This window comes from Octopus bimaculoides, chromosome 9 (genome assembly GCF_046866305.1).
Source record: "Octopus bimaculoides isolate indiv1 chromosome 9, ASM4686630v1, whole genome shotgun sequence".
NCBI classification, from domain to species: domain Eukaryota; kingdom Metazoa; phylum Mollusca; class Cephalopoda; order Octopoda; family Octopodidae; genus Octopus; species Octopus bimaculoides.
This window is the reverse complement of record NC_142936.1, coordinates 23,488,792-23,512,467: the sequence shown is the minus strand read 5'-3', so window position 1 is coordinate 23,512,467 and position 23,676 is coordinate 23,488,792. Positions and strand designations below refer to the sequence as shown.

Below are 23,676 nucleotides of genomic sequence, written 5' to 3'. Positions count from 1 at the left end.
TGACACTTGCTGTAGGGTTACATCCTCGTTTTGTTCCAGCTTTGCGAGAATTCTATTTCTAACTTCTGCGTTCTTTGGCAGTAATTGCCTGTGTAAAAATCAGGCATTTGAACATATCTGGCGTTAATTCATCCAGCTTAAACTTCTTGCATTCCTTGTTTACTCTACCGGCATATGTGATGTAGTCCTCGTTGTTGATTTTCTCTGCGTTCAAACAATTCCAACATGTGTTGAACAATGAGCTGGGTTTGGCTACTCCACATTGATAAGGGGCAAATACCCCGAAACTAAAGTTTATGTCCAAAGGTTTTCTTGGGAGTACATAATTACTGTATCATTTGTGTTCTGTTGTCACCAGTTTTCATCTCATCGTTCCAATATTTACATTCTTTCTCAAAGATTTGCTCATATCTTCTGTAGTATGCTTCGAAGGTGTGGAGGCGCAATGGTCCATTGGTTAGGGCAGCGGACTCGCGGTCATAGGATCATGGTTTCGATTCCCAGACCAGGCGTTTTGAGTGTTTATTGAGCGAAAACACCTAAAGCTCCACGAGGCTCTGGCAGGGGATGGTGGCGAACCCTGCTGTACTCTTCCACCACAACTTACTCTCACTCTTACTTCCTGTTGTGCCTGTAATTCAAAGGGTCAGCCTTGTCATACTGTGTCACGCTGAATATCCCCGAGAACTACATTAAGGGTACACGTGTCTGTGGAGTGCTCAGCCACTTGCACATTAATTTCATGAGCAGGCTGTTCTGTTGATCGGATCAACTGGAACCCTTGACGTTGTAAGCGACGGAGTGCCAACAACAACAACAACAACATGCTTCGAAGGTAACTCCTTTATCAGGTTCGTATTTGAACTCTGTTAAGGAGTTTGTGGCATAGTCAGTCGAGAATACTTTTTCTAACTTTCCTGACGACTTCAGTAATTGCAGCATTTGTTGCTGTTTTATTATTTGTTGTTGTTGTTGCTTCTGTTGTTGCTCTCGCAGTTGTATCTGCTGTTGTTGTTGTTGTTCTTTCAGTTGTTGTTGTTGTTGCTTCAGCTGTTGTTCTTGCAGTAGTAGCTGCTGCTGTTGTTCTTTCAGTTGCTGTTGTTGCTGTTTTTGCAACTTGAGCAAATCGGTCAACAAATTTCCCATAATTTTACAATTTTTTTCATAAAATGTACACAACAAAAAACTTTTATGAGTTTGTTAACTCCTCATGAATTGTCTAAATCCTTGTCAAGTTTATTGATTCCTTATGAGTTGTTTAAATCCTCGTCACCACTGTTGCATCCATACAATGTTGGCTTGTTATGATGCCCACTTCGGTATACACTATACTTAATGAAACCAGTAAAGACACAACTATCTCTGACTGTCTACTACATACTTTGGTACTTCACATACTTCTTATTTATATTGACTAGATTATTCCATTCGCCATGTGGGAGGGGTGTACCATTATTACTAATTCCCTACAACAGAGAACCACCATACTAACTGTTTTGCTGATCCTTTCAATTCACAAGTATGCTTTTGTAGGCATCATTTTTCTTTGACCATGTTTTTGCATTTATGGCTAAAAATAATGATGTTTCTGCCAATATGTCTGCCATAAGCACAAAGCTGTGTAACTACCTGCTTCCGGGAATATAGTCAAATGAAATTACTCTTGTTAAACTGTCCTTGTGGGTTTAAACTATTGGGACTGTTGCATGAAGCTCTTCTCTTATGTCTGTTTACTTACCCAGTGAGCAGTCCAGTTTCCAGTGATGACAGCAGGACCAAACGCTCGACAAGGATTCATTGCTCCACCAGATATATTGATCTGAAATAGAGGAATTAATGTTTTAATCATACAAATTTGAAACAGTAGCAAATATATTTGAGCTGGGACATATGCAAGTGTCTCAGATGTATAGAGAAAGAAATTAATGCTGTGACAATTATACCTTTACAAAAAAAAAATGCATTAGAAATATAAGTAATGATGATGATGGTGGTAGTGGTTATCATGGTGGTGGTGATGATGATGATAGTGATGATGACAGTGACGGTGATGATGATGATGGTTATGATGTTGCTGCTACTGATGATGATGATGTTGATCACTACCTCTCCATGACCCCAATATACATGCAGGTGAACTTGACCAAAATGTGTTAAATCACTTATATGGTAACTGTCACGTTTATATGTCATAAGTGTGATGTTTATAAGTCTCTACATATTGATATTTGGTGAGTCCAACTGAAACAGAAAGTATTAACTTAAAATAACCATCAGTGTATTATACTAAATGTATGTATTTTTAGCAAAACATGTCTAAAAAGAGTTTTTCTCTCAGATAATTCCACAGCAGCATGCCTTCCTGCTGTGTGTATACCTTTAGTATGTTACACAGATAGCAATTTTAATATAATAATGTTTGAATTGCTTACACTGAATTTTTCACAACCTGGCAAGCATTTTGCAATATCAGCAAATGTATTATTCACTGTTTCTTATATCGAGGCATAAATTTCATTCAAGCATATGACAAATGGGTACACATTGCTGACAAGACCCAAGAAGGGGTCTAACACTCTCAAGAGTCACTGTTGTGATGAGTTTCCCTTTGCTTTGGTATAAATTGTGAATTTAACACAACAATTCTATGAAAGGATTTTGTCTGAGACAATTCCATAGCTTGGGAGAGGCATTATGCCGGTAATAAACACACGCACTGGTTCAGTCTTTTATTAATTTATAAACAGTATATAGTTTTTTTGTTAAATCATTTCATTGCACTCTTGCAATCTCTTCAGTAACTTGTCTCTCCAGTTTTAAAACAATGCCAAATCATATATAAAACAAAAAAAAACAAACAAACTATATTCTGTTTATAAATTATTAAAGGACTGAACCAGTGCGTGTGTTTATTACCGGCATAATGCCTCTCCCAAGGTTTAATTGTATTTCTTTCAACAAATGTATCCACATCAAGAATCTTGCACACGAAATACACATACGAAAAAACAATTCCATAGCATTATGCCTTTTAAAAATATGTATACATTTTGTATGATACACAGATGACGATTTTAATGTAATATGCTGTATGATATACAGCATATTGTCTTTTGTTCTTTTGTTTTGTTTTGTTTCAGACATTGTCTATCTAGGACTACATTATCAAATATGGCCATTGTGTTAATTACATATATATGTATTACATTTTCATCATAAGTCTTTGAAGAGATCTTTTTCTTGGATAAAAACCACACCACCATACCTTTCAATGGTGTACATACATTTAATATGAAACGCAGATGGGTATTGAGAAAAATTAAGTTTTACAGGATAATTTCTTGGTGTCAAAGTGTGTTTGTGTGAATGTGTGTGTGGGAGAGTGTGTGTGTGTGTGTATGTGTGTGCGTGCACATGTGTGTGTGTGTGTGTATGTGCATTTGTGTCTCTTCATTTATCTATTAGTTATTGTCAAATATATTGAGCCACATTTGCATTCATCTTGCTAACAGCTCCATAAAGAAGTGCCAGTCTCTCAAAGTAGATGGAACACGTAGAAGTGGAAGACCCAGGAAGACATGGGACAAAGTACTGAATGACAACCTCAGGGTGCTCAAACTTTCAGACGAGATGACAAAGGACTGAGATGCCTGGCACCTAACTGTATTCAAGAAGACCCATACTCCAAAGCAGAAATGTTAAGGCCACTCACTCTGGTGAAGAGGATTGTCCTATAAGAGTCCTGTGCTGGAGGCACATAAAATACACTCATGCTGGTGCCATATAAAAGTATTCGTGCAGTGCCACATATATAAAAGCACACAGTACACTCTGTAAAGTGGTTGGCCTTAGGAAGGGCATCCAGCCGTAGAAACCATGCCAAATCAGACTGGAACCTGGTGCAGCTCTCCAGTATTCCAACTCAGGTCAAATTGTTCAACCCATGCCAGCATGGACAATGGATGTTAAATGATGGTGATTGAACCATTACAACAGACCACTCAAGGTACATAAATATAAATTTTCCATCTCTTCCTTATTTGATAGTCAAACTTTTGGTAAAAAAGATAAACAGAATAAGAATCTGAAACACAATAATATATATATAAAAAAAGTTGGGTATATATATATGGAGTTTACTTAAAAACACTCTTCATCTGATGGAATGATGACTGAGTGAAGAAACCTCTACATAGATATATGGTCTGCTAAAAATAGCGACCAAATTTTACTAAACTCATAACTTATATATGAAAAAAATGCAACTCCATGTTTGATAATGTAATCCTAGAGAGACAATGACAGAAGTAAAACAATCAAAAAAACAAAAGACAAGATGGTTGCAATGGGAATGTTTTTGATCATAGATTTGTTGATGAATTCTGACCTAGGGTTAAACAGGAACATTGATAGCATCAATAGCAAAAACACAACATAAACAACAACGACACCACCACGATGATGACCACCACTACCACCCCCACCACCAGGTGAAATGCTTTTATTTCACGAAATTGCTTAATTAAATTATCTGAATTATTAATTAGATATATTTACCTGTAGCACCCATAATTCCTTTTTTAGTAACTCGTAAAACTGCCAACGATATTTAGAAATAATTAATCATATTGACTTCTAGCATTGGCAAAATCCGACAAATTTTGGAGACAGGTGGTCTCCTCCTCCTCCTCCTCCCTCCCCACCATTTTAACATACACTTTTCCATGCTTGCATGGGTTGGTCAGAATTTATTGAGGCAGATTTTCTATGGTTGGATACCCTTCCTGTCACCAACCCTCACTTGTTTTCTAAACAAGGTAACTCCCAATGGCCAGACATTTTTTTTTATTAATGGAAGGTTGGAAATGAATGATATCATGTGTATGATATCAAGACAAGGGACAAACACACACACACACTTCTCATCTCCACTTCTACACATTCCCCCCACACTCCCATATGTGTGTGTGTGTGTGTGTGTGTGTGTGTGTGTGTGTGTGTGTGCGCGTGTATACTTACATATATACAAGGGTTTGCTGAAAAGTTTCTGGCTTTGGGTAAAAGAAAATACAGGAAGAATTCCCTCTCAGATTCATACACTTACTATAGTGGTCCTTCAGTTTTTCTAAGTCCTGTAAAAGAACTCAGAATGTTGGGCCTCCAACCAGGCCTTTTGTGACACCCTTAAAGCCAGGAACTTTTCAGAACCCCCTTGTATATATGTATACACACACATATGTACATGTGTATTATATATCTACATAAATATGTGTATGTGCATATATATAGACTACTATCCAAAAGTTTAAGATCACCTAAACTTATTTTGAAAAAACATCTACAAAATGGAAATAACAGAGATTCTGCTGAAATATTTTATTAATGTATAGTTAAATTCAGTAACTAAACAGAACTGAAAAACCAGAGAAAATCTCTAAATCTTAGACTCATTGAAATATCTGCCCTTGGCCTACATCACTGCCAAGCATACTCTTGTCATTCTTTTGACCAATGAAAGCAAACATTTGCTGGTAACATTTTGCCACTCTTCTTGTCCAAAGGGTTTCTGCACTTTTTGACTCTGTAATCCAATTCATCCCACACAATTTCAATGGGATTGCAATTGTGAGATTGGGTTGGCCATTCAATTACAGTCAACTTTTTTCATCCATTTTCTTCTGTAAATTGTTTTTGCATAGCTTAGAAGTATGCTTAGGATCATTGTCTTGCATTAGCACAAAATTATCACCAATCAATCTCATCCCAGATAGAAAGGCATGATGCTGGTGGATAGAGTGATACCTGTTTTGGTTCAATATTCCTGTTACCCGATGAATATTCCCTACACTATTGCCTGCAAAACACCCCCAGGTCATCACACTTCCCCTACCGTGCTTTACAGTTGGAACTATACACTCAGGAGTCATCTGTTCACCAATTCTTTACTTCACATAAATTCTATGCCGGGATCTGAAGATTTCAAACTTTGATTCATCAGTCCAGAGGACTCGTTCCCATTGATCAACGGTCCAGGTTTGATGTGTTCTGCCCCATATGAGTTGCTTACGCTTATTCATTGGTTGAAGCAGTGGTTTTCTGGCAGTACAATGGCCATTTAGACTGGCAGCAATGAGTCTTCTCCCCACAGTTGTAGGAGACATGTTAGCTTCACTGGCTTCACTTACTTGTGCAGTGATTTCATTTGCTGTCAGGCACCTGCTTTGAAGACTGGTGACTCTGATGAACTTATCCTGTGATTTAGAAGTCACTTTTGGACGTTTCATTATATCTTTCAATGGTGGAGTGGATGGCAGTGAAGGACACTTTAACTTTTTTGGCTATTTCTCAAAAACTTCACCACATAATGAGATAATGCTTTGTCTCTTTTCAGGTGGTAAATTATTGGTTTTGTCCACATTTAGGTTGATTTTTAGGAATTTCACTAATTTTACTTATTTTTAATAATTGAGCCTGAAAGAAACAATAGCACATTTAACGCAGTCATTAAGTGATGTTATCTCAACCGACAGCACATAAGGAGTGTAAATTAATCAAAATGTATTGTAATGTTGCCAGAAAGTGGACGCTAAAATGATTTTGACAACATTCCCAAATAAGCTTGCCATCAAGAAATATGACTATTTGCTTATAAAATATGTAGAAATAGTGTTATTCCATATCGAATAAACCCCAACTTTATGTAATGTGTTATTCCATCTTTTTATACTAAAAATTTATCTAAATCGATAACATTGAACTAAAAATTCCACTTCGAAACAAACTTTTGTAGGTGATCTTAAACTTTTGGATAGTAGTGCGTGTGTATATATATATATATATATATATATATATATATATATATACAAGAATAAGGGCAGAGAATCGTCAATTAATAATAGAATTAATAATTAACAATTTTGCCAAGTAGTTCAGTATGAAAAAAACCTTTATCGGTAAAACTATTTATCATCATAAATATACAGGGATTAGCAATTGAGTTGCTTCTCCAACATACTGAAAATTTAGAAATAGCAGTCAAAGAAGTACTGATTCCAAACTACAAATTTTTCTCTAAAGCGGATGGCGATATTTATGGCACACATAGAACAAAAAACTTAAGGCTTGGTTTGTTTACGCTTTTCCCTCCGGTTTTTGTTCTATGTGTGCCATAAATATCGCCATCCGCTTTAGAGAAAAATTTGTAGTTTGGAATCAGTAGTTCTTTGACTGCTATTTCTAAATTTTCAGTATGTTGGAGAAGCAACTCAATTGCTAATCCCTGTATATTTATGATGATAAATAGTATATATATATATATATAGTTTCAAAAAAGGAAAACGACAAAAAACAACAACAAAAAACAACAACGTGAGGATGTGATACAGATTGTGTTACTCGACGCTCGGGAAAAGAAAGAAAGAGAATTTGACGTTTCGAGCTCTTCGTTGGAAACATAGGAAAGTCCAAAGAAGGGAAGACGGAGTAAGAAAAAATCGCCAAGGATATCCACGGGGTTACATTGTGGAATCATTGTGTGTGTGTGTGTATGTATATGTAGTGAAACTACCTATTGTCACTAGATACAAAACTACTATCGCCATTACATACAATCTTCTCATTTAAATATAAATAAATGCGAGCGTAGTAGAGAACCCATTCCTTGTCCATCACGTGACTGATCATTATTCGAATCGGCAACTTCTTCGAACCGTTCCCGCCAGAACGCAAACTGACCAATCACGGCCCCTAATAAGGTCACGTGATAGAGTATATTTCTACCATCTGGTGAGCCAATAGTTTGTTATAAATAACTTTAACTCGGCAGCCAAATTCGTCTCGGTCCAGTTTCTCTTTGAGAACTGTTCCGTGTACCACACGACAATAGCAGCAGCAGCCAGCGACCACTTCAGCAGCTTCGTCCAGCCAACGATGACCTCCGCCGTCACCATATCAGCAACAAGAGTCTACGACTACTAACCAGCACCTACCAAGCAGCTTCTACGCTACTAGCGTCAACACGATTTACTATGTACACCACACCAAACTCCGCGGCACATCTCTCTCTTCGATTCTGTTAGGTGACTCAGCTTCACCACGGTAAATAAACAGACAAGAGTTCTTAAACAGACAAGAAATTCTCAGCCAGCGATGAACATCTGTATAACAAGAATCACGGCCCGGCATCGATGCCACGACATCACAACTAGTGATCAGCACTGCCGCACTCAGCCTCTCCTCACTTTCACATACAGAACTTTTCCTATAGTGTACTAACGATCTGGTATAATTGCTCACGTGTTATTGACTCTCTTTCTATCTGCTGTAAACACTCATACACACATGTATCACTCACATACACACTTTTCTTTGTATGACGGCCTGTCTTTGATTATGTTCTTATATGTCGCATTCACACTCACACACAGACATACATCTTTAACGCTACAATAAATATATCTGTTATTCATCTAATACGGTTGTGGTCTTTCATTACTGGTCATCTATGTTATCGTCGCATAACATATCATGTATATCATCCATTGATATATCTATTGTATGTTCGACCGTGTGACGCGTTTAAATAAAAGGAGTCCTGTTTTTCCATTCGTCACCATTTCTCCTTTTATGAGTTCGCACGGTCGTCTCTTACATATATATATATATATATATATATACCGGTGTAAGCATATATTTCTGCTGCTTGCAGATACTGTTACTGAATCTCTTTGATTCTTTAAATGTGCTAGCTTCCTGGTAATTAATCGATATTAATTAATATATGATTTTTTACCCTATTTTATATATATATATATATATATATATATATATATATATACATACATACACACACACACACACACACACATGAGGCAGAAATTGAAATACATGAGGATGAGGGGAAAAACAAATGAACAAAGTATATTAGGTGGTCTAAGCTCTGGAAAATTAGAAGTCTTTTATATTTTGAGTATAATCTTCCACAGAAAGAATAGAAGAGGAGAGAAAAAAAAATGGAGAGAGAAGAGCAAATGTATCTCAATCAAATGGTCACTGCATACTGAGGTTTCTTTCATTATCTGTTAACCAAATCCATTCACAAGGCTTTGGTTGGCCCAGGACCAAAAACAAAAAATACTTTTTCAAGGTGCCACAAAATGGGACTGAACCCCAAACCACTTGGTTGAGAAACAAACATCTGAATTACACAACTACAACTGCATTCATAGTTAAACTGACCCTAGTTTACATGAATAGCACTTTATTTTTACCAGCTTTGGGAGAATGAACGACAAAGCTGAGCACAGCAAGATTTGAACTCACAACTTAAAGACATGAAACTAAATACCATAATGCATTTTGTTTAATCAGTACAATCAGACCATCATTTGTGATTCTGACAATCCATTGTGATATAAACTTTGATTAACTATTGCCAGCAATTTGCAAATGGAATGTCAATCTTTGGCAAAGGTTTGGTTTTTCCTTCCTGTCTGGAAACAAATGTTATAATTTACTTGTGGACTCAGTCAATTAGATCTATGAAGTAAGATGTGGTACTGATTACTTGACACTTCACTGATTGGTTATCTCCTCCATAACAGCCCAGAATATGGTTGTTAACATGTCTTGTTCAATATGGCTTTCATACTTAGTAACATAAAATATATGTTTAATTAACAGAACTGATTGGAATTGCTGGAATATAACCAGTTTAAAGAGTAAATAAAAAATGAGATGTGACTTGTCAATGACAAGAAGTAAGTTTAGGTGTGAACAGTTGATGAACAATACTATTTGAAAGTTTTTACTGACACATAATGTAGGCATGGCTGTGTGGTTAAGAAGCTTGCTTCCCAACCATGTGGTCTCAGGGTCAGTCCCGTTGCATGGCACCTGGGGTACATGTCTTATACTATAACCCTAGACCAAATAAATTCTGTCCGATCCATGCAAGCGCGGAAAAGTGTATATTAAAATGGTGATGACAATGATGATGGTGATGACAATGATGATGGTGATGACATGTACATACATACATATTTACATACACATATGTATATTTACTCATATGCACACATGCACAAACATGCATGCATGTGTATATATATATATATACATATACACATGCACATATATATTTACATACACACATACATACATACATATACATTCTTTTACCTGTTTCAGTCATTTGACTGCAGTCATGCTGGAGCACCGCCTTTAGTTGAGCAACCCCAGGACTTATTCTTTGTAAACCTAGTACTTATTTTATCAGTCTCTTTATCTGAACCACTAAGTTATGGGGACATAAACACACCAGCATCAGTTGTCAAGAGATGTTGGGGGGGGGGGAGGACAAACACAGACACACAAACACAAACACACACACACACACACACACACACGATTGGCTTCTTTCAGTTTCCATCTACCAAATCTACTCATAAAGCTTTGGTCGGCCTGAGGATATAGTAGAAGACACTTGCCCAAGGTGCTATGCAGTGGGAATGAACTTGGAACCATGTGGCTGCTAAGCAAGTTATTTACCACACAACCACTCCTGCACCTATATATATATATATATATATATATATATATATATATATATATATATATATATATATATATATATATATATATATATATATATATATATATATATACATACATATATATATATATATATATATACACACACACACACACGCCTATTTATATTTCTTCTTGTTAATGTACTTTTCTTTAATGGATTAATATTGTTTCTCACTATTTTGTATTTTAATTGGAGAATATTCTTGAAGATAGCTAAAAACATTATCACTTTAATTGCTGACCAAACCTGATACCTCATTATTTCTGTATAACCTACTTTTTCGTGTGTGCTTCTCATTTCTTTCTCGAGTAATTTTATACACTCATACAGTACATACACCCATACCTATGAAAATATATAGCAACTTACCTATTTACCTACCAACCTAGTCACTCATCAATCTGTCTGTCCATTTGTCCATTCACCCATTCATTCATCTATCTATCTATTTACCTATTTATGTACTTATCAATGTATATATCTGTCACTCCATCTGTCTGTCCATCCATCCATCCATCTCTTCCCTTCAATTTTTCATCTTCTCTAAACATCATCTTTGAGATTAAGAAAAATTATCATTAAGTACATCCTGATGCCCATTATAGCTAACAGATGAACTCTTTGATAAGCAGGTTTAGTGATTAGGTTTCAATTCTGGCTTAAAGATATGTTATGTCTCCCTACACTGCTAATGTTGTTGAGAAAAGCATGCATGTTTCACAGTTAGTCAGAAGAGGAGCAATGCCAAGGACTGTTATAGATCCTTTCACAATGATGGCATTGATGTTCTGATTAATGTTATGCTAGTGTGGAGAGAAGACCAGGGGACTACTACTACTAAAATAAGTCAGGGAAAATATACAGCTCAAACATTTGGGCAGGTATTATGGCTACAGATGTCCACGACTATGTAAAAACAAGCTACCCAACTGATTAGCATGGAGTCACTCCCCAACATATTCCAACCTCTGCTTCACAAACATGATGTCCCCTTTCCCTTCATCTTTTTTACATGACTATTTTGTGTTTGCTCCTCAGAGCTGGCTGGTCTAATATTACTCTAATTCAGAGAAACCTAACTTATCTATTTCTCATCCCCTTGGCATCCATATTGTGTCTATTTTCAGGTCCTATGCTAATTACTTTATCTAGTTTGTCCTCCTCAAAATGTCGGCTCTCTAGAATTCCTTCCTTGGCCATTTTTTATTCTAATCAAGAGGAATATAAAATGTGTCGATATCATGGGCTTTGGAAGACCTACAGGGGCCATGAGCACTACTTCTCTTCCAGATCAGAACAGCGATATAATAAAAGCAATCAAGATAGGAGTGAAGTCAAGGTTGGAGTGGAGTCAAGGCTGGAGTGGATTCAAGACTGAACTGGAGTCAAAGCTGAAGTGGAGTCAAGGCTGGACTGGAATAATGGTAAGAGTGGAGTCAAGGCTGCAGTAGAGTTGAGTTTGGAGTGGAGTCAATGATAAGGTTAAGCTGACACTTGAGTAGAAGAAGGAAAAGTTCCTAGAAAATTTAGTGTCTTTCATTTTGTTTGTTATTTTTTTATCATCATTTTAACATTTACTTTTTCCTGCTTGTATGGATCAAAAATATATTTTAAATGCTTTTGAGGTAGATTTTTCTGTGGCGAAATGTCCTTTCTGTGGCCAAACTTTGCCTGTTTCTAAGCAATATTTCCCATGGCCAAAACAGGGAGCTGGCAGAATTGAAAGCACACCGGGCAAAATGCTTAGCGGTATTTCGTCCAACTTTTCATTCTCAGTTCAGATGCTGTCAGGGTTGACTTTGCCTTTCATCCTTTCAAGATTGATAAAATAAGCACCAGTTGAACACTGAGTTCAATGTAATTGATTTACCTTACCCCTTTCCCCAAAATTTGAAACCAATATTTTCCATGACCAGACATGTTTTCACTGATGACTGGAAACAAATGACGTCACTTTTATGGTGATAGCTGTTTACAATTATTATGCAATGTCAAGATAAAGAAACACAAACAAGTGTACACACACATGACCCCTACCCCCAGAAGTTTGCCTCCCAGTCATATTTGAGTTCAGTCTTACTGTGTGACACCTTGGCCAGGTGTCTTCTGCTATAGCCATGGGCCAACCAAAGCTTTGTATGTGGATTTGAGAGACTGAAAGAGGCCTGCCATATATATGTGTGTACATTTGTGTATGTGTGTTATTGTCTCCTTGGTTTGCTACCATCTGATAGTTGTAAACGAGTGTCACTGTCACGTAAGTGGTGTCCTTCATTTCCAATCTTTCATGAGAAGCATGCTTGCTTCAGAGAAATATTACGTTACTTGGAAACATGCAATGGTTGGTGACAGAAAGGGTGTCTGGCTGTAGAATATCCACCACAACAAATTCCATGAGCATGGAAAAAGTGACTGTGAGATGATGATGATGATATGTATATATAAATATGTGTAGATGCGTGCATGCATACATACATAAATATATAATATGTAATATATATGTGTATATATATATATATATATATATATATATATATATATATATATATATGGGAGAATTTACAAAAAAACAACAGACGAGGACAGGTGGTGTAAACAACAAAAGGATGTATATATATATATATATATATATATACATATATATATATATATATATATATATATATATATATATATATATATGTATATAGGCAGAGGCGTGGCTGTGTGGTAAGAAGCATGCTTCTCAGCCACATGGTTCTGGGTTCAGTCCCACTACATGAAACCTTGGGCAAGTGTCACCTACTATATCCTTGGGCTGACCAAAGCTTTGTGAGTGGATTTGGTAGAAACTGAAAGAAGCCCGTCTCTCTCTCTCTCTCTCACACACACACACACACACACACACACACACACACACACACACACACACACACACACACACACACACAGAGACACACACATCTATGTGCATGTGTCTTTGTGTCTGTGTTTGTCCCTTGCCACTGCTTGACAACTGGTGTAGTTCAGCAAAAGAGATTTACATGATAATTACTAGTCTTAATAAAACAAAAGTATTTGAGTCAATTCATTCTACTAAAGATTCTCCAAAGCAGTGCCCTAGCAGCCTAATGACTGAAACAAGTAGAAGATAAAAGTTATATATGTATACATATAAAGGGTAAAGACCCACCTCCAGTCATGAATGACCATGAGATTGAACCAAGAAGGCTACCCTCCGTGGCACAAGTCTGGTCAAGTTTGTTTATAGAAGACCAGCAGTTGCCCATGCATACCAGCCTCCATTCTCCATGCCACCGATGTTATCCAAGGGAAAGGCAAAGGCTGATACAGCTTGGCACCTGTGACGTCGCAACTCATTTCTACAGCTGAGTGAACTGGAGCAACATGAAATAAAGTGTCTTGCTCAAGAACACAACACACAGCCCAGTCCGAGAATTGAACTCACTACCTCATGATTGTGAGCCCGATGCTCTAACCACTGAGCCATGCGCTTTTACTCTGTGTGTGTGTGTGTGTGTGTGTGTGTGTGCGTACACGTAGAAGGTAGTGATACCCCAATACCCACAGTTTATACATACACAGCTAGATTTGTTAGTAAGCTGTTATATAGGCGAATATATATATACATAGGTGGGTAAATGAATATGTAGGTAAACCGACAGATACATAGATAGGTATATAGGTAATACAGACAGACAAGCATACACACACACACACAAACACATACACAAAAGGAGATGGAAACACATGACAATACACACACACACACAGACATGAACACACAAACACATGAATATGCAGAATACATACATACAAATGTACACGCATGCATACATATATATATGCATACATGCACACATGTATACATACATACATATGTGTTTACACATGCACACAAACAAATAAATTAAAAGAATGCAGCTCCGATAATGGACAGAGTCAACAACTATTGAAGAGGTTGCAAGAAGCAATGAAAAGTCTAGAAAAAAAAAAAGTAAATGAGTGGAAATTGAATTGGTGAGTGTGTTAATTAATAGGGCATTAAAACAGAATGACTCTCCCCAGACACAACAGAAGAGGCACGTGTCCCTAAGGCCCTCCCTTGGATCCGTCCCTGTGTGGTGTGTGCATACTGCTTAGCAGTATTTCTTTTAGTCCTTTAGATTCTGAGTTCAAATCCTACAGAGGTCATTTGTATTATTATATCATTTGTATTATATATATAATTTATTTTCAAATATATTACGTAACAACCTTCTCCAACTACAGTTCTCATATTCGGTTAAAATGTCTTACGTTTAAGCTGGTTCCCATGCATTTCCCTGAAGAGAAGATTACATTCTTATCAACATCACCTATTCCCATGGAAGGTATAATTTGTAATCTTCGAAACATATGTTGGAAATAAAAGTATTCAGTTAACATATGTGTTTTACTCCATTTACTAAATTTATATATATATATATATATATATATATATATACACACACACATATATACACACAATTTTCATCCTTCAGATTCCATCAATGAAATCCAGTCACCAGTCTTTGTTTGACAATAGGCTATAGTAGAAACTTACTCAAGGTATCACACAGTGGGACTGAACTGGAGTCATGTAGTTGGGGAGTGAGTCAAGTGTTGATGTTATTGGACACTGATCCCTTGAGAAACCTAACTGGGAGTTACGTTCTTTTGTTGGGAGAGAATGTTAGTCTCTCTGTCTTTCTCTCTCTCTTGCAATCATGTCACTGTATTTGTTGATAAATGGTAAAAACACAAGGAAACAAGCTAGGTTGAGTTGACTTATGATTAAAGATGATTCAGCTATGATCATTCTGTCTCTTTTCATGCTAATGTGTAATTGGGATTGCATTATCTAATGTGGCTGTTCTTTTTTTCATTATGAGATGGTATAATTTGTGTGAGACTTGGCTGCTATTTCTAGAAGGTCAAGTGACCTCATAGAAGCTCCTTTGTTGGCTAGCATGTAAACAAGTGGTTTGTAGAATTGTAATTATGTAAATAAAAAACAATGTGAATGTAATGATTCCATGTAGATTAATTATTTCATTTAGATAATGTGGTGATATAATATGAATACATGAATAACTTATCTTTTATGTTTTTATTATATGAAGGTGGGAAACCAGCCGTGGGAAACCAGCCCTGTGAGACCTGGCCTCTAACATCAAACAGAATGAATCATTAACTGGGACAGCATCATGGTTAATAAAATGAACAGACCTTGCAATAAAATTGAATAAACAATAGGTTAGAAAACTGAGGAAATTACATTAATGAGGTGTATATGTGAAGGTGGTAGGCTGGCAGAATTGATAACAATGTGGAACAAAATGCTTAGCAGTATTTCTTTTAGTCCTTTACATTCTGAGTTCAAACCCTACAGAGGTCAACATTGTCTTTCAACCTTTTGGGAGTTGATAAACCAAGTACCAGTTGTGCACTGGGGTTGATGTAATCAACTAGCTCCCTCACCCCAAATTTTAGGGCTTGTGCCTTGTAGGAAAAAAAAATATAGTATGATAAAAAAATATAGTATGTTCATATTATTTGCTATAATAATAGGTGACAAGCTGGCAGAATCATTAGTGCACTAGATGAAATGCTTAATGGCATTCCTTTCAGCTCTTTTACAGCGAGTTAAAATTCTGCCAAGGTTAAGTTTATCTTTCATATTTTCAGGGTTGATAAACTAAGTACCAGTTGAGCACTGGAGTCAATGTGATTAACTAGTCCCCTCTCCGACCCCGAATTTCAGGCCTTGTGAAACTCAAGGGAATAAGCCATTTCCATCTAATCAAATAAGCCAAACTACTCATACTTGCAAGAATACAAAAATGATAAGGTTGGACATACTATCTGAAACTTAGGACCATATTGGAAAGCGAAGATAGTAGAAGAATGATGGCTATTTAAAACAACTTCAATGCTACATTGATCCAGAGATACATATAAGTATTAATTTTGTAACAGAAAAATTTGAACAAAATCGTAATGAAGACATTGAATATTAATGAAACACAAAGTCAGATGGAAAGATCGAAACAGTGAATAATAAATAAATTCACTGGTATTGTGGAAACCTTGCCAAGATTGTAAAAAGCTTGGTGAATGCAATTGAAACAGCATTAAAATAACCATCTGAGTATCATATTAAATGTATATACACCATTGCAAAAAGTCTTTTGCAGTCCAGAAAGCTTTCTGTGAAACTAGTGAATATTTATTCATTGTTTCTTATTTATTGTAGAATGAATTCCATCTTATGAATGGGTGTAGTACCACATTGACAAATTCCACATTGGGTGAAAAGCTTTATATGTGGGTGTATGTATGTATGTAATTATTCAGTTTATTTCAAGATTTCTACCCAATAGAGAAAGAACCGGTTTCTAACCAAGATCCAAGGTTCCTTCATTGAAATTTCAACATCAACAACAGGATATTTTTGTATGTATGTATGTAGGTGCAGATTTCTATGTTTTGTGTATGTATTCTCATGCATGTAGTTGCATATATAGACATACTCATATATGTTTAAATGATAAACTTCTGGAAAGTTTTACAAATTTTTACAGTTCCAGTGATGGATTAGATCTGTAGTCTTGTATGTATGTATGTATGTATCTATCTATCTATCTCTCTGTCTATATATATATCTATCTATCGATCTGTCTGTCTATCTATCTATCTATCTATCTATCTATCTATCTATCTATCTATCTATCTATCTATCTATCTATCTATCTATCTATCTGTCTGTCTATCTATCTATCCATCTGTGTGTATATCCAATTGATGGAATGGAGCAGATAAAATCCAGGGTTACATATGTTTCCCAGCTAGCAGATCCTCTGATGTAAAAATTACACAATGAGAGGTACTCTGCCAGCTACACATCAAGCCAAAGATACCTTTGTTAAATGAAGGTTACATTGTCGCTAAGAAATCCCAAATTAACTTGCTGGAGATACAACCATGGACTGCTCGAAGCTTGCAAATTCCCTACACTTAGATCCTTGGATCTTACAATTACATAATATATATATATATATATATATATATATATATATATAAACATAATTAAGGGATCAGCAACAGTTGCTTCACCACATAGCGAAGTTCAGAAATAGCAGCTAAAGTGCTGAAAGCTGCTATATATATATATATATATATATATATATATATATATATATATATAGAGAGAGAGAGAGAGAGAGAGAGAGACAGAGAGATGGTGACACTAAATGAACTGGGTGTTTTCACATTATTTTAACTATAAGAGAGATATGTTCTCCATGGTAACTGCAGTGTATTTGCCTCTCAACAGCTGAAATATGCCACAAGCATATTTTAACTAACCTAAATTTTGTATGTATGTATGTATGTATGTATGTATGTATGTATGTATCTATCTATCTATCTATCTATATATATATATATATATAAATACAGGTGCAGTTATGATTGTGTGGTAAGAAGCTTGATTCCCAACCTCATAATTCCAGGTTCAGTCCCACTGTGTGGCTCGTTGGGTAAATGTCTTCTACTATAGCCTTGGACTGGCCAAATCCTTGTGAGCGGGTTTTGGTAGATAGAAACTGAAAGAAGCCCATCATATATGTATATTTATGTGTGTGTGTCTGTGTTTGTCCCCCCACCATCACTTGACAACCGATGCTGGTGTCCCTGTGACTTAGTGGTTCAACAAAAGAGACTGATAGAATAAGTACTAGGCTCACAAAGAATAAGTCCTGGGGTCAATTTGTTTGACTTAAACCCTTTAAGGCAGTGCTCCGGCATGGCCGCAGTAAAATGACTGAAACAAGTAAAAGAATAATATATATATGACCAAACACACATGCAAGACTGGAGATGATGAAAAAAGGTTGGTCATTCCCCTAAAATTCTGTATAAATACTTAAATATGATTTCTGATGAAATTTTGTCGAAGCAATACACGCTTTCTCCTAGCAAATACTGTCTACAAATTCTTTCTGTATATAAACACAATTTTTGATGAAGTTATAAATAATTATGAATTTATTTTACTACCTATTTTGAATGCTTTTATGTAACCTGTTTAAACAAAAAGCGTCTCTTAACATTTTCTTATCATTGTCAAAGATTCTATTTTTTAACATTTTCTTATCATCGTCAAATACTGTATCACTGTATTTTAATACGTCTATGATAACCATTTTTTAACACAACAAAGGCTACACAAAGCCTTACATTTTACTTTTGAAAATCTTTTTTTTTTAAAAAGTGAAACTGGTCAAATCAGTAAGCATCTTTAAAAGACCTCTGCATTTTCAAATCCTCTTTCCGATATATATATATATATATATATATATATATAATAATACAAATATGTGAGTATATGCATATATACGTACATGTGTATACATACCTACATCTACATGTATATATAGATGCATATCTGGGTACAGGGCATCACAAAAAAATGTGGACAAAATGAACAGAACATAAACAGAGCACAGAAAACAAACAGGCCACATAGAGAATATTTCCTTCATCAGCTGCCCCTATTCTAAACTAAGTGTTTCGAAGAATTAGGGCAGGATGCATGATTAAAATAGTTCTTCCAGCGGAAACAAATTAAATTAAATTTGTAATGCGGAGGAATTAAATGGCAAACAGAAAACATGACAGGAAAATGAAACAGTGAAAATAAACAAGAAGGACTGTAGGCCAGACGTGAAAAAATATCTGTATACTGAACACTGTGATGTGACGAACTGGAGGTGTGTATGTATATGTATGAATGTATCTTTCAAGGTTAAGGTCAGCTGAAACTGTAAAACCAGAGAGAGATCCAAACACCCTAGAAGTACGTTGCAGATTCTGAAGCCACCCACTCTTCCAACAGAAAGTACAGATGGAATAAAACCATACCACCACTACCACCACCACCATTGCCACAATCATGAATAATTCTGCTGCCATTACCACATCCTAGATATTGGACTGACTAGAAAACTATAAATAATATAACACATGCTCTTCATTTGCATAATATGAAACTCATGGTTACCAATTACCTTGTCCACCAGAGCCCTGCTATATCATGGTACATAAAGATAAACATTCTTTTATCAGACCTTGTAAAATAATGGCACATGTATTTTGCATGCGTTAACCTTGCAAGCTGTGAAATCATATACAAGATTTCATCCAAACAAATACAATACATTAGATCAGTGGTTCCCAATTGGGGTCCCTATAGCCCCTGAGGTTCCATATACGAAATTTGAGGTCCACTCAACAAAATAGTAAACTGGAGATTCACAGTTGTATTTTAAGGGCTCCTGAGCAAATTTCGCTTTAGATGTATGTATTAATATGTATTGGAAGAAACAGCTAGGTTTCTTTCTCTAACATTTTACATAGCTCAGCCTAATGTATGAAAAACAAAATACGAATTTGGAAAGAAGTTCCTGTAAGACTAGTTTTTAAACATCAAATGGCTATTGGGGCCCACCAGAATAAAATAGTAATCAAAAGTGTCCATAGATTAAAAAAATTGTTGAGAACTGCCTGCTTTAGCTGGAGCCAACAGGAGAGAATCAGAGGGAAGGAACCAAGAAAAAGTTCCAAACTATCATCAACAATAATAAAAATGGGTTATGTCTAAATATTAGAACAAACCTTAAATCGAATTAAAAGGGCCGAAAAAGAAACTAGCTAAGGTTGGCTCATATTGCGATAATAAGTGCAAATGTAGCTGTGTGGTAAGAAGTTTGCATCCCAACAACATGGTTCCGGATTCAATCCTACTGTGTGGCACCTTGGGCTGATCAAAGCTTTGGGAGTGGGTTTGACAGACAGAAACTGAAAGAAGCTCATCATATATGTATATATATATATATATTTTCCATCTATCAAACCCACTTACAAAGCTTTGATCAGTCCAAGATGCCACAAAGTAGGATTGAACCTGGAACGATGTGGATGGGAAACTTCTTACCACACAGTCATGTCTGCACTTATATATACACAGACATGCAGGAAGTAAATGGACACCTTTAATTTTCAAAATCTTTTATTTAATATGCAAAGCGAACAATTGAAATGTACTCGATAGGTAGGACTACATACTTTAGTATTTAGTTAACATTCCCTTTGCAGTTTTAATTCAGAAACTCTTTTTTGCATTGAACTGATGAGCTTTGTGATTGTCTCTTGTGGAATTTCTGCCCACTTTTCACGCAACAATCAAAACAATTGATCTTTAGATTTAGGATTCTGTAGAGTTTTTCGTATACCTCTATCTAGTATGTTCCAAAGATTTTCATTTGGGTTCATGTCAGGAGATTTGCTTGGCCAAGGAAGCTTTTTGATCCCATTTTCAGTCAGCCATTGTTGATTCTTTTATGCTGTGCAGCATGGAGTCCCATCTTCCATGAATAAAAACTCATTTTTCATTATGTTATTGTGTGAATACATTGTAAGTAGTCCTTGCTTAAGTATGTCGATGTATTTTTCAGAGTTTATGGTTCCAACACATTCGATCAGCTCAGAACGACCATTGCTGGTGACAGCTCCCCATACCATTACAGAGATACCGCCATGTTTCACAGTTGGTTGGAATTGTTTCATATCAAATTCTTGATTGGGAAGCCTCCAGACTCAAACATGTCCATTGTCTGAAAATAATGCAAATCTGAATTCATCCGACAGGATCACTCTATCCCAAAATGAACTGGATTTTTCTGACATCTCCTCAGCCTATTTCTTTCTTTTCATGGTTGAAGGAGAGTTTTTCTTCTAGCTGCTTGTCCATAATGCCCAAGCTTATGTAGATATGTAACACACGTTCTTGGACTAACTTCTAGCTGTTTTGCAATGTCAGAAGCCTTCGAACGGGGTTCATTTTCCACACTTTTCTTCAAACAGTGAAGCTTCCTTTCCAAAGGCCCAGGTCAGCCAGGACAAGAACCTGTTGATTCTTTTCCTTGGCTTTTGAATTGCACTATAATTCTATTAACAGTAACAAGAGGAATTTGAAGATTTTCGGCAATTTTTCACTGGCTAAGACCAGCCTCAGATTGCCCAACAATACAACCTCTTTGAAAATCTGATAGTTCTGCTGAATTTTTTGTGCATGGCATGGTTAATCTTCGCAAATGTTTAATATAATGGCATCTGGAATGAAAAAGAATAATTACACTGTAAATTTTACACTGCTGAAAACATTAAGACACTTAGATCAGAAATTCTGAAAATTAAAGGTGTCTATTTACTTCCTGCATGTCTGTATATATATATTTTTTATATTTCGTTTTCCATGCTGTATGCTTAAAAACAAACAAAAAAACTTAAGATTCCTTCATTCAATCCAATTCTCTCTCTTTTTCCCTCTCTTTCACGCTCATTTATCGTCACTCATTCATTCATTTATCTAATTTTGTCACAGTTTGGTTGACCGAAAACTCTTGGTTATAGCTCTAATTAAGAATTTCAAATGCCCAATTCTATCTCATTATTATCATGATATTTTCTGATACTGGCAGCCTGAGTTTTTGCTGTTTCATGGCCATGTTAAATCCATTCATTAAATTATGTTACTCTAAATTCCAAAATTCCATCTCCTCGTGTTCTATCTTTGACCAGCCTAACTCTGCTCTCTCTCTCTCCCTCTCTGTTTTGATAACCACTTGCTTCCCCAACACTTACCTCCTTCTCCCCCACCCCACTCTATATAAACTAGCTCATTCAGATTCCCCTGTGTCATTTTAATCACCTCGCCAAAGGAGTAGAAAACCAGAAGATGTTCAGATAAGCAATCTTGTTTTTCAACTTAGTACATCTAAACCTCTCTTTTCAGTGCAGATCATAATTACCTTATTAGTTCATTTCATTATTCTATCTATTTCATTATCTATGTAGACACAGTTTCGTCTTCTACGCTGTATGTTTAAGAAAAAACCCCCAAAAAACTTAAGATCCCTTCGCTCGATCCAATTCTATTTTTTTCCCCTCTCTTTCACGCTCATTTACTATCATCACTTATTCATTCATTTATCTAATTTTGTCACAGTTTGGCTGACCAAAAACTCTTGGTTGTAGATCTAGTTAAGAATTTCAAATGCCCAATTCTATCTCATTATTATCATAATATTCTCTGACACCGGTAGCCTGAGTTTTTGCTGTTTCATGGTGTGCTTGCCCTTTCCACTCCTACTATCTGTACCGGAAGTCTCTATCCTCTTACCTCTATCAGATGTCTCCCATGAACACTTCTAAAGGCTTAGTGCTCCCCCATCCCAACTTAGGGTTTATCTCCTATGTAAGGTAGTGATTATCTAGCACATAATAATGATAGTGTAGTGTATGCAGGTTGAAGGCTATTGTATGTACATGAGTTCTACTAAATGCGAGCTTTCTTTTTAGGTACATGATGCTGCTGTCTTCCATCCCAGGGTCTCACAGGCCCACACTTCCTACACCCTCAGGGTTGGCACACTGAAAGGTAGGTCTGATGAGATGCTTGAATGGAGATGTGTAGATTTGTGCTGCATCCAAGAAGTAAGGTGGAGAGGAGGTTCTGTTAGGTTCTTCACAGGCAAAGAACATAGGTATAAGATTTTCTGGGAAGGGAACACTGATGGGGTCGGAGGCGTGGGTATACTTCTTGTGGAGAAATGGGTTGATAAGGTAATCGAGGTAGTCAAAGTCTATGATAGAATACTTAAAATTAGATTAGTGCTGCAACATGGGTTAGCAACCATTATCGCAGCCTATGCCCCTCAGCCAAGGTTACCTGATAAACAGAAAGACCGATTTTATGACAGTCTCTTGCAGACTACCTTGTCGACGAATGACAAGGACCTTCTCTTTGTGATTGGTGACTTCAATGGGCATCTTGGACAACATGCAGGGGGCTTTCATGGCATACATGGAGGCTATGGTTTTTGGTTCCTGCAATGAGGAGGGAACCAGGCTGTTGGAGTTCTATGATGCAAATGATCTTATGGTTTGTAATACTAATTTCAGGAAAGCTGCCAGTCACCTATTCACTTACCGATCTG

General features: G+C 36.3%; 1 protein-coding gene across 2 annotated transcripts in view; it reads right to left on the bottom strand.

Annotated features, from left to right (window-relative positions):
- LOC106881426 (aquaporin) overlaps window positions 1–23,676 on the bottom strand; it is a 94,705-nt gene that overhangs the window by 7,003 nt on the left and 64,026 nt on the right. For both annotated transcript variants that reach the window (XM_052970501.2, XM_052970502.2), the window contains exon 2: window positions 1,739–1,819. In XM_052970501.2, coding sequence (XP_052826461.1) covers window positions 1,739–1,819 — 81 coding nt within the window. The remainder of the gene's footprint in view (window positions 1–1,738; window positions 1,820–23,676) is intronic.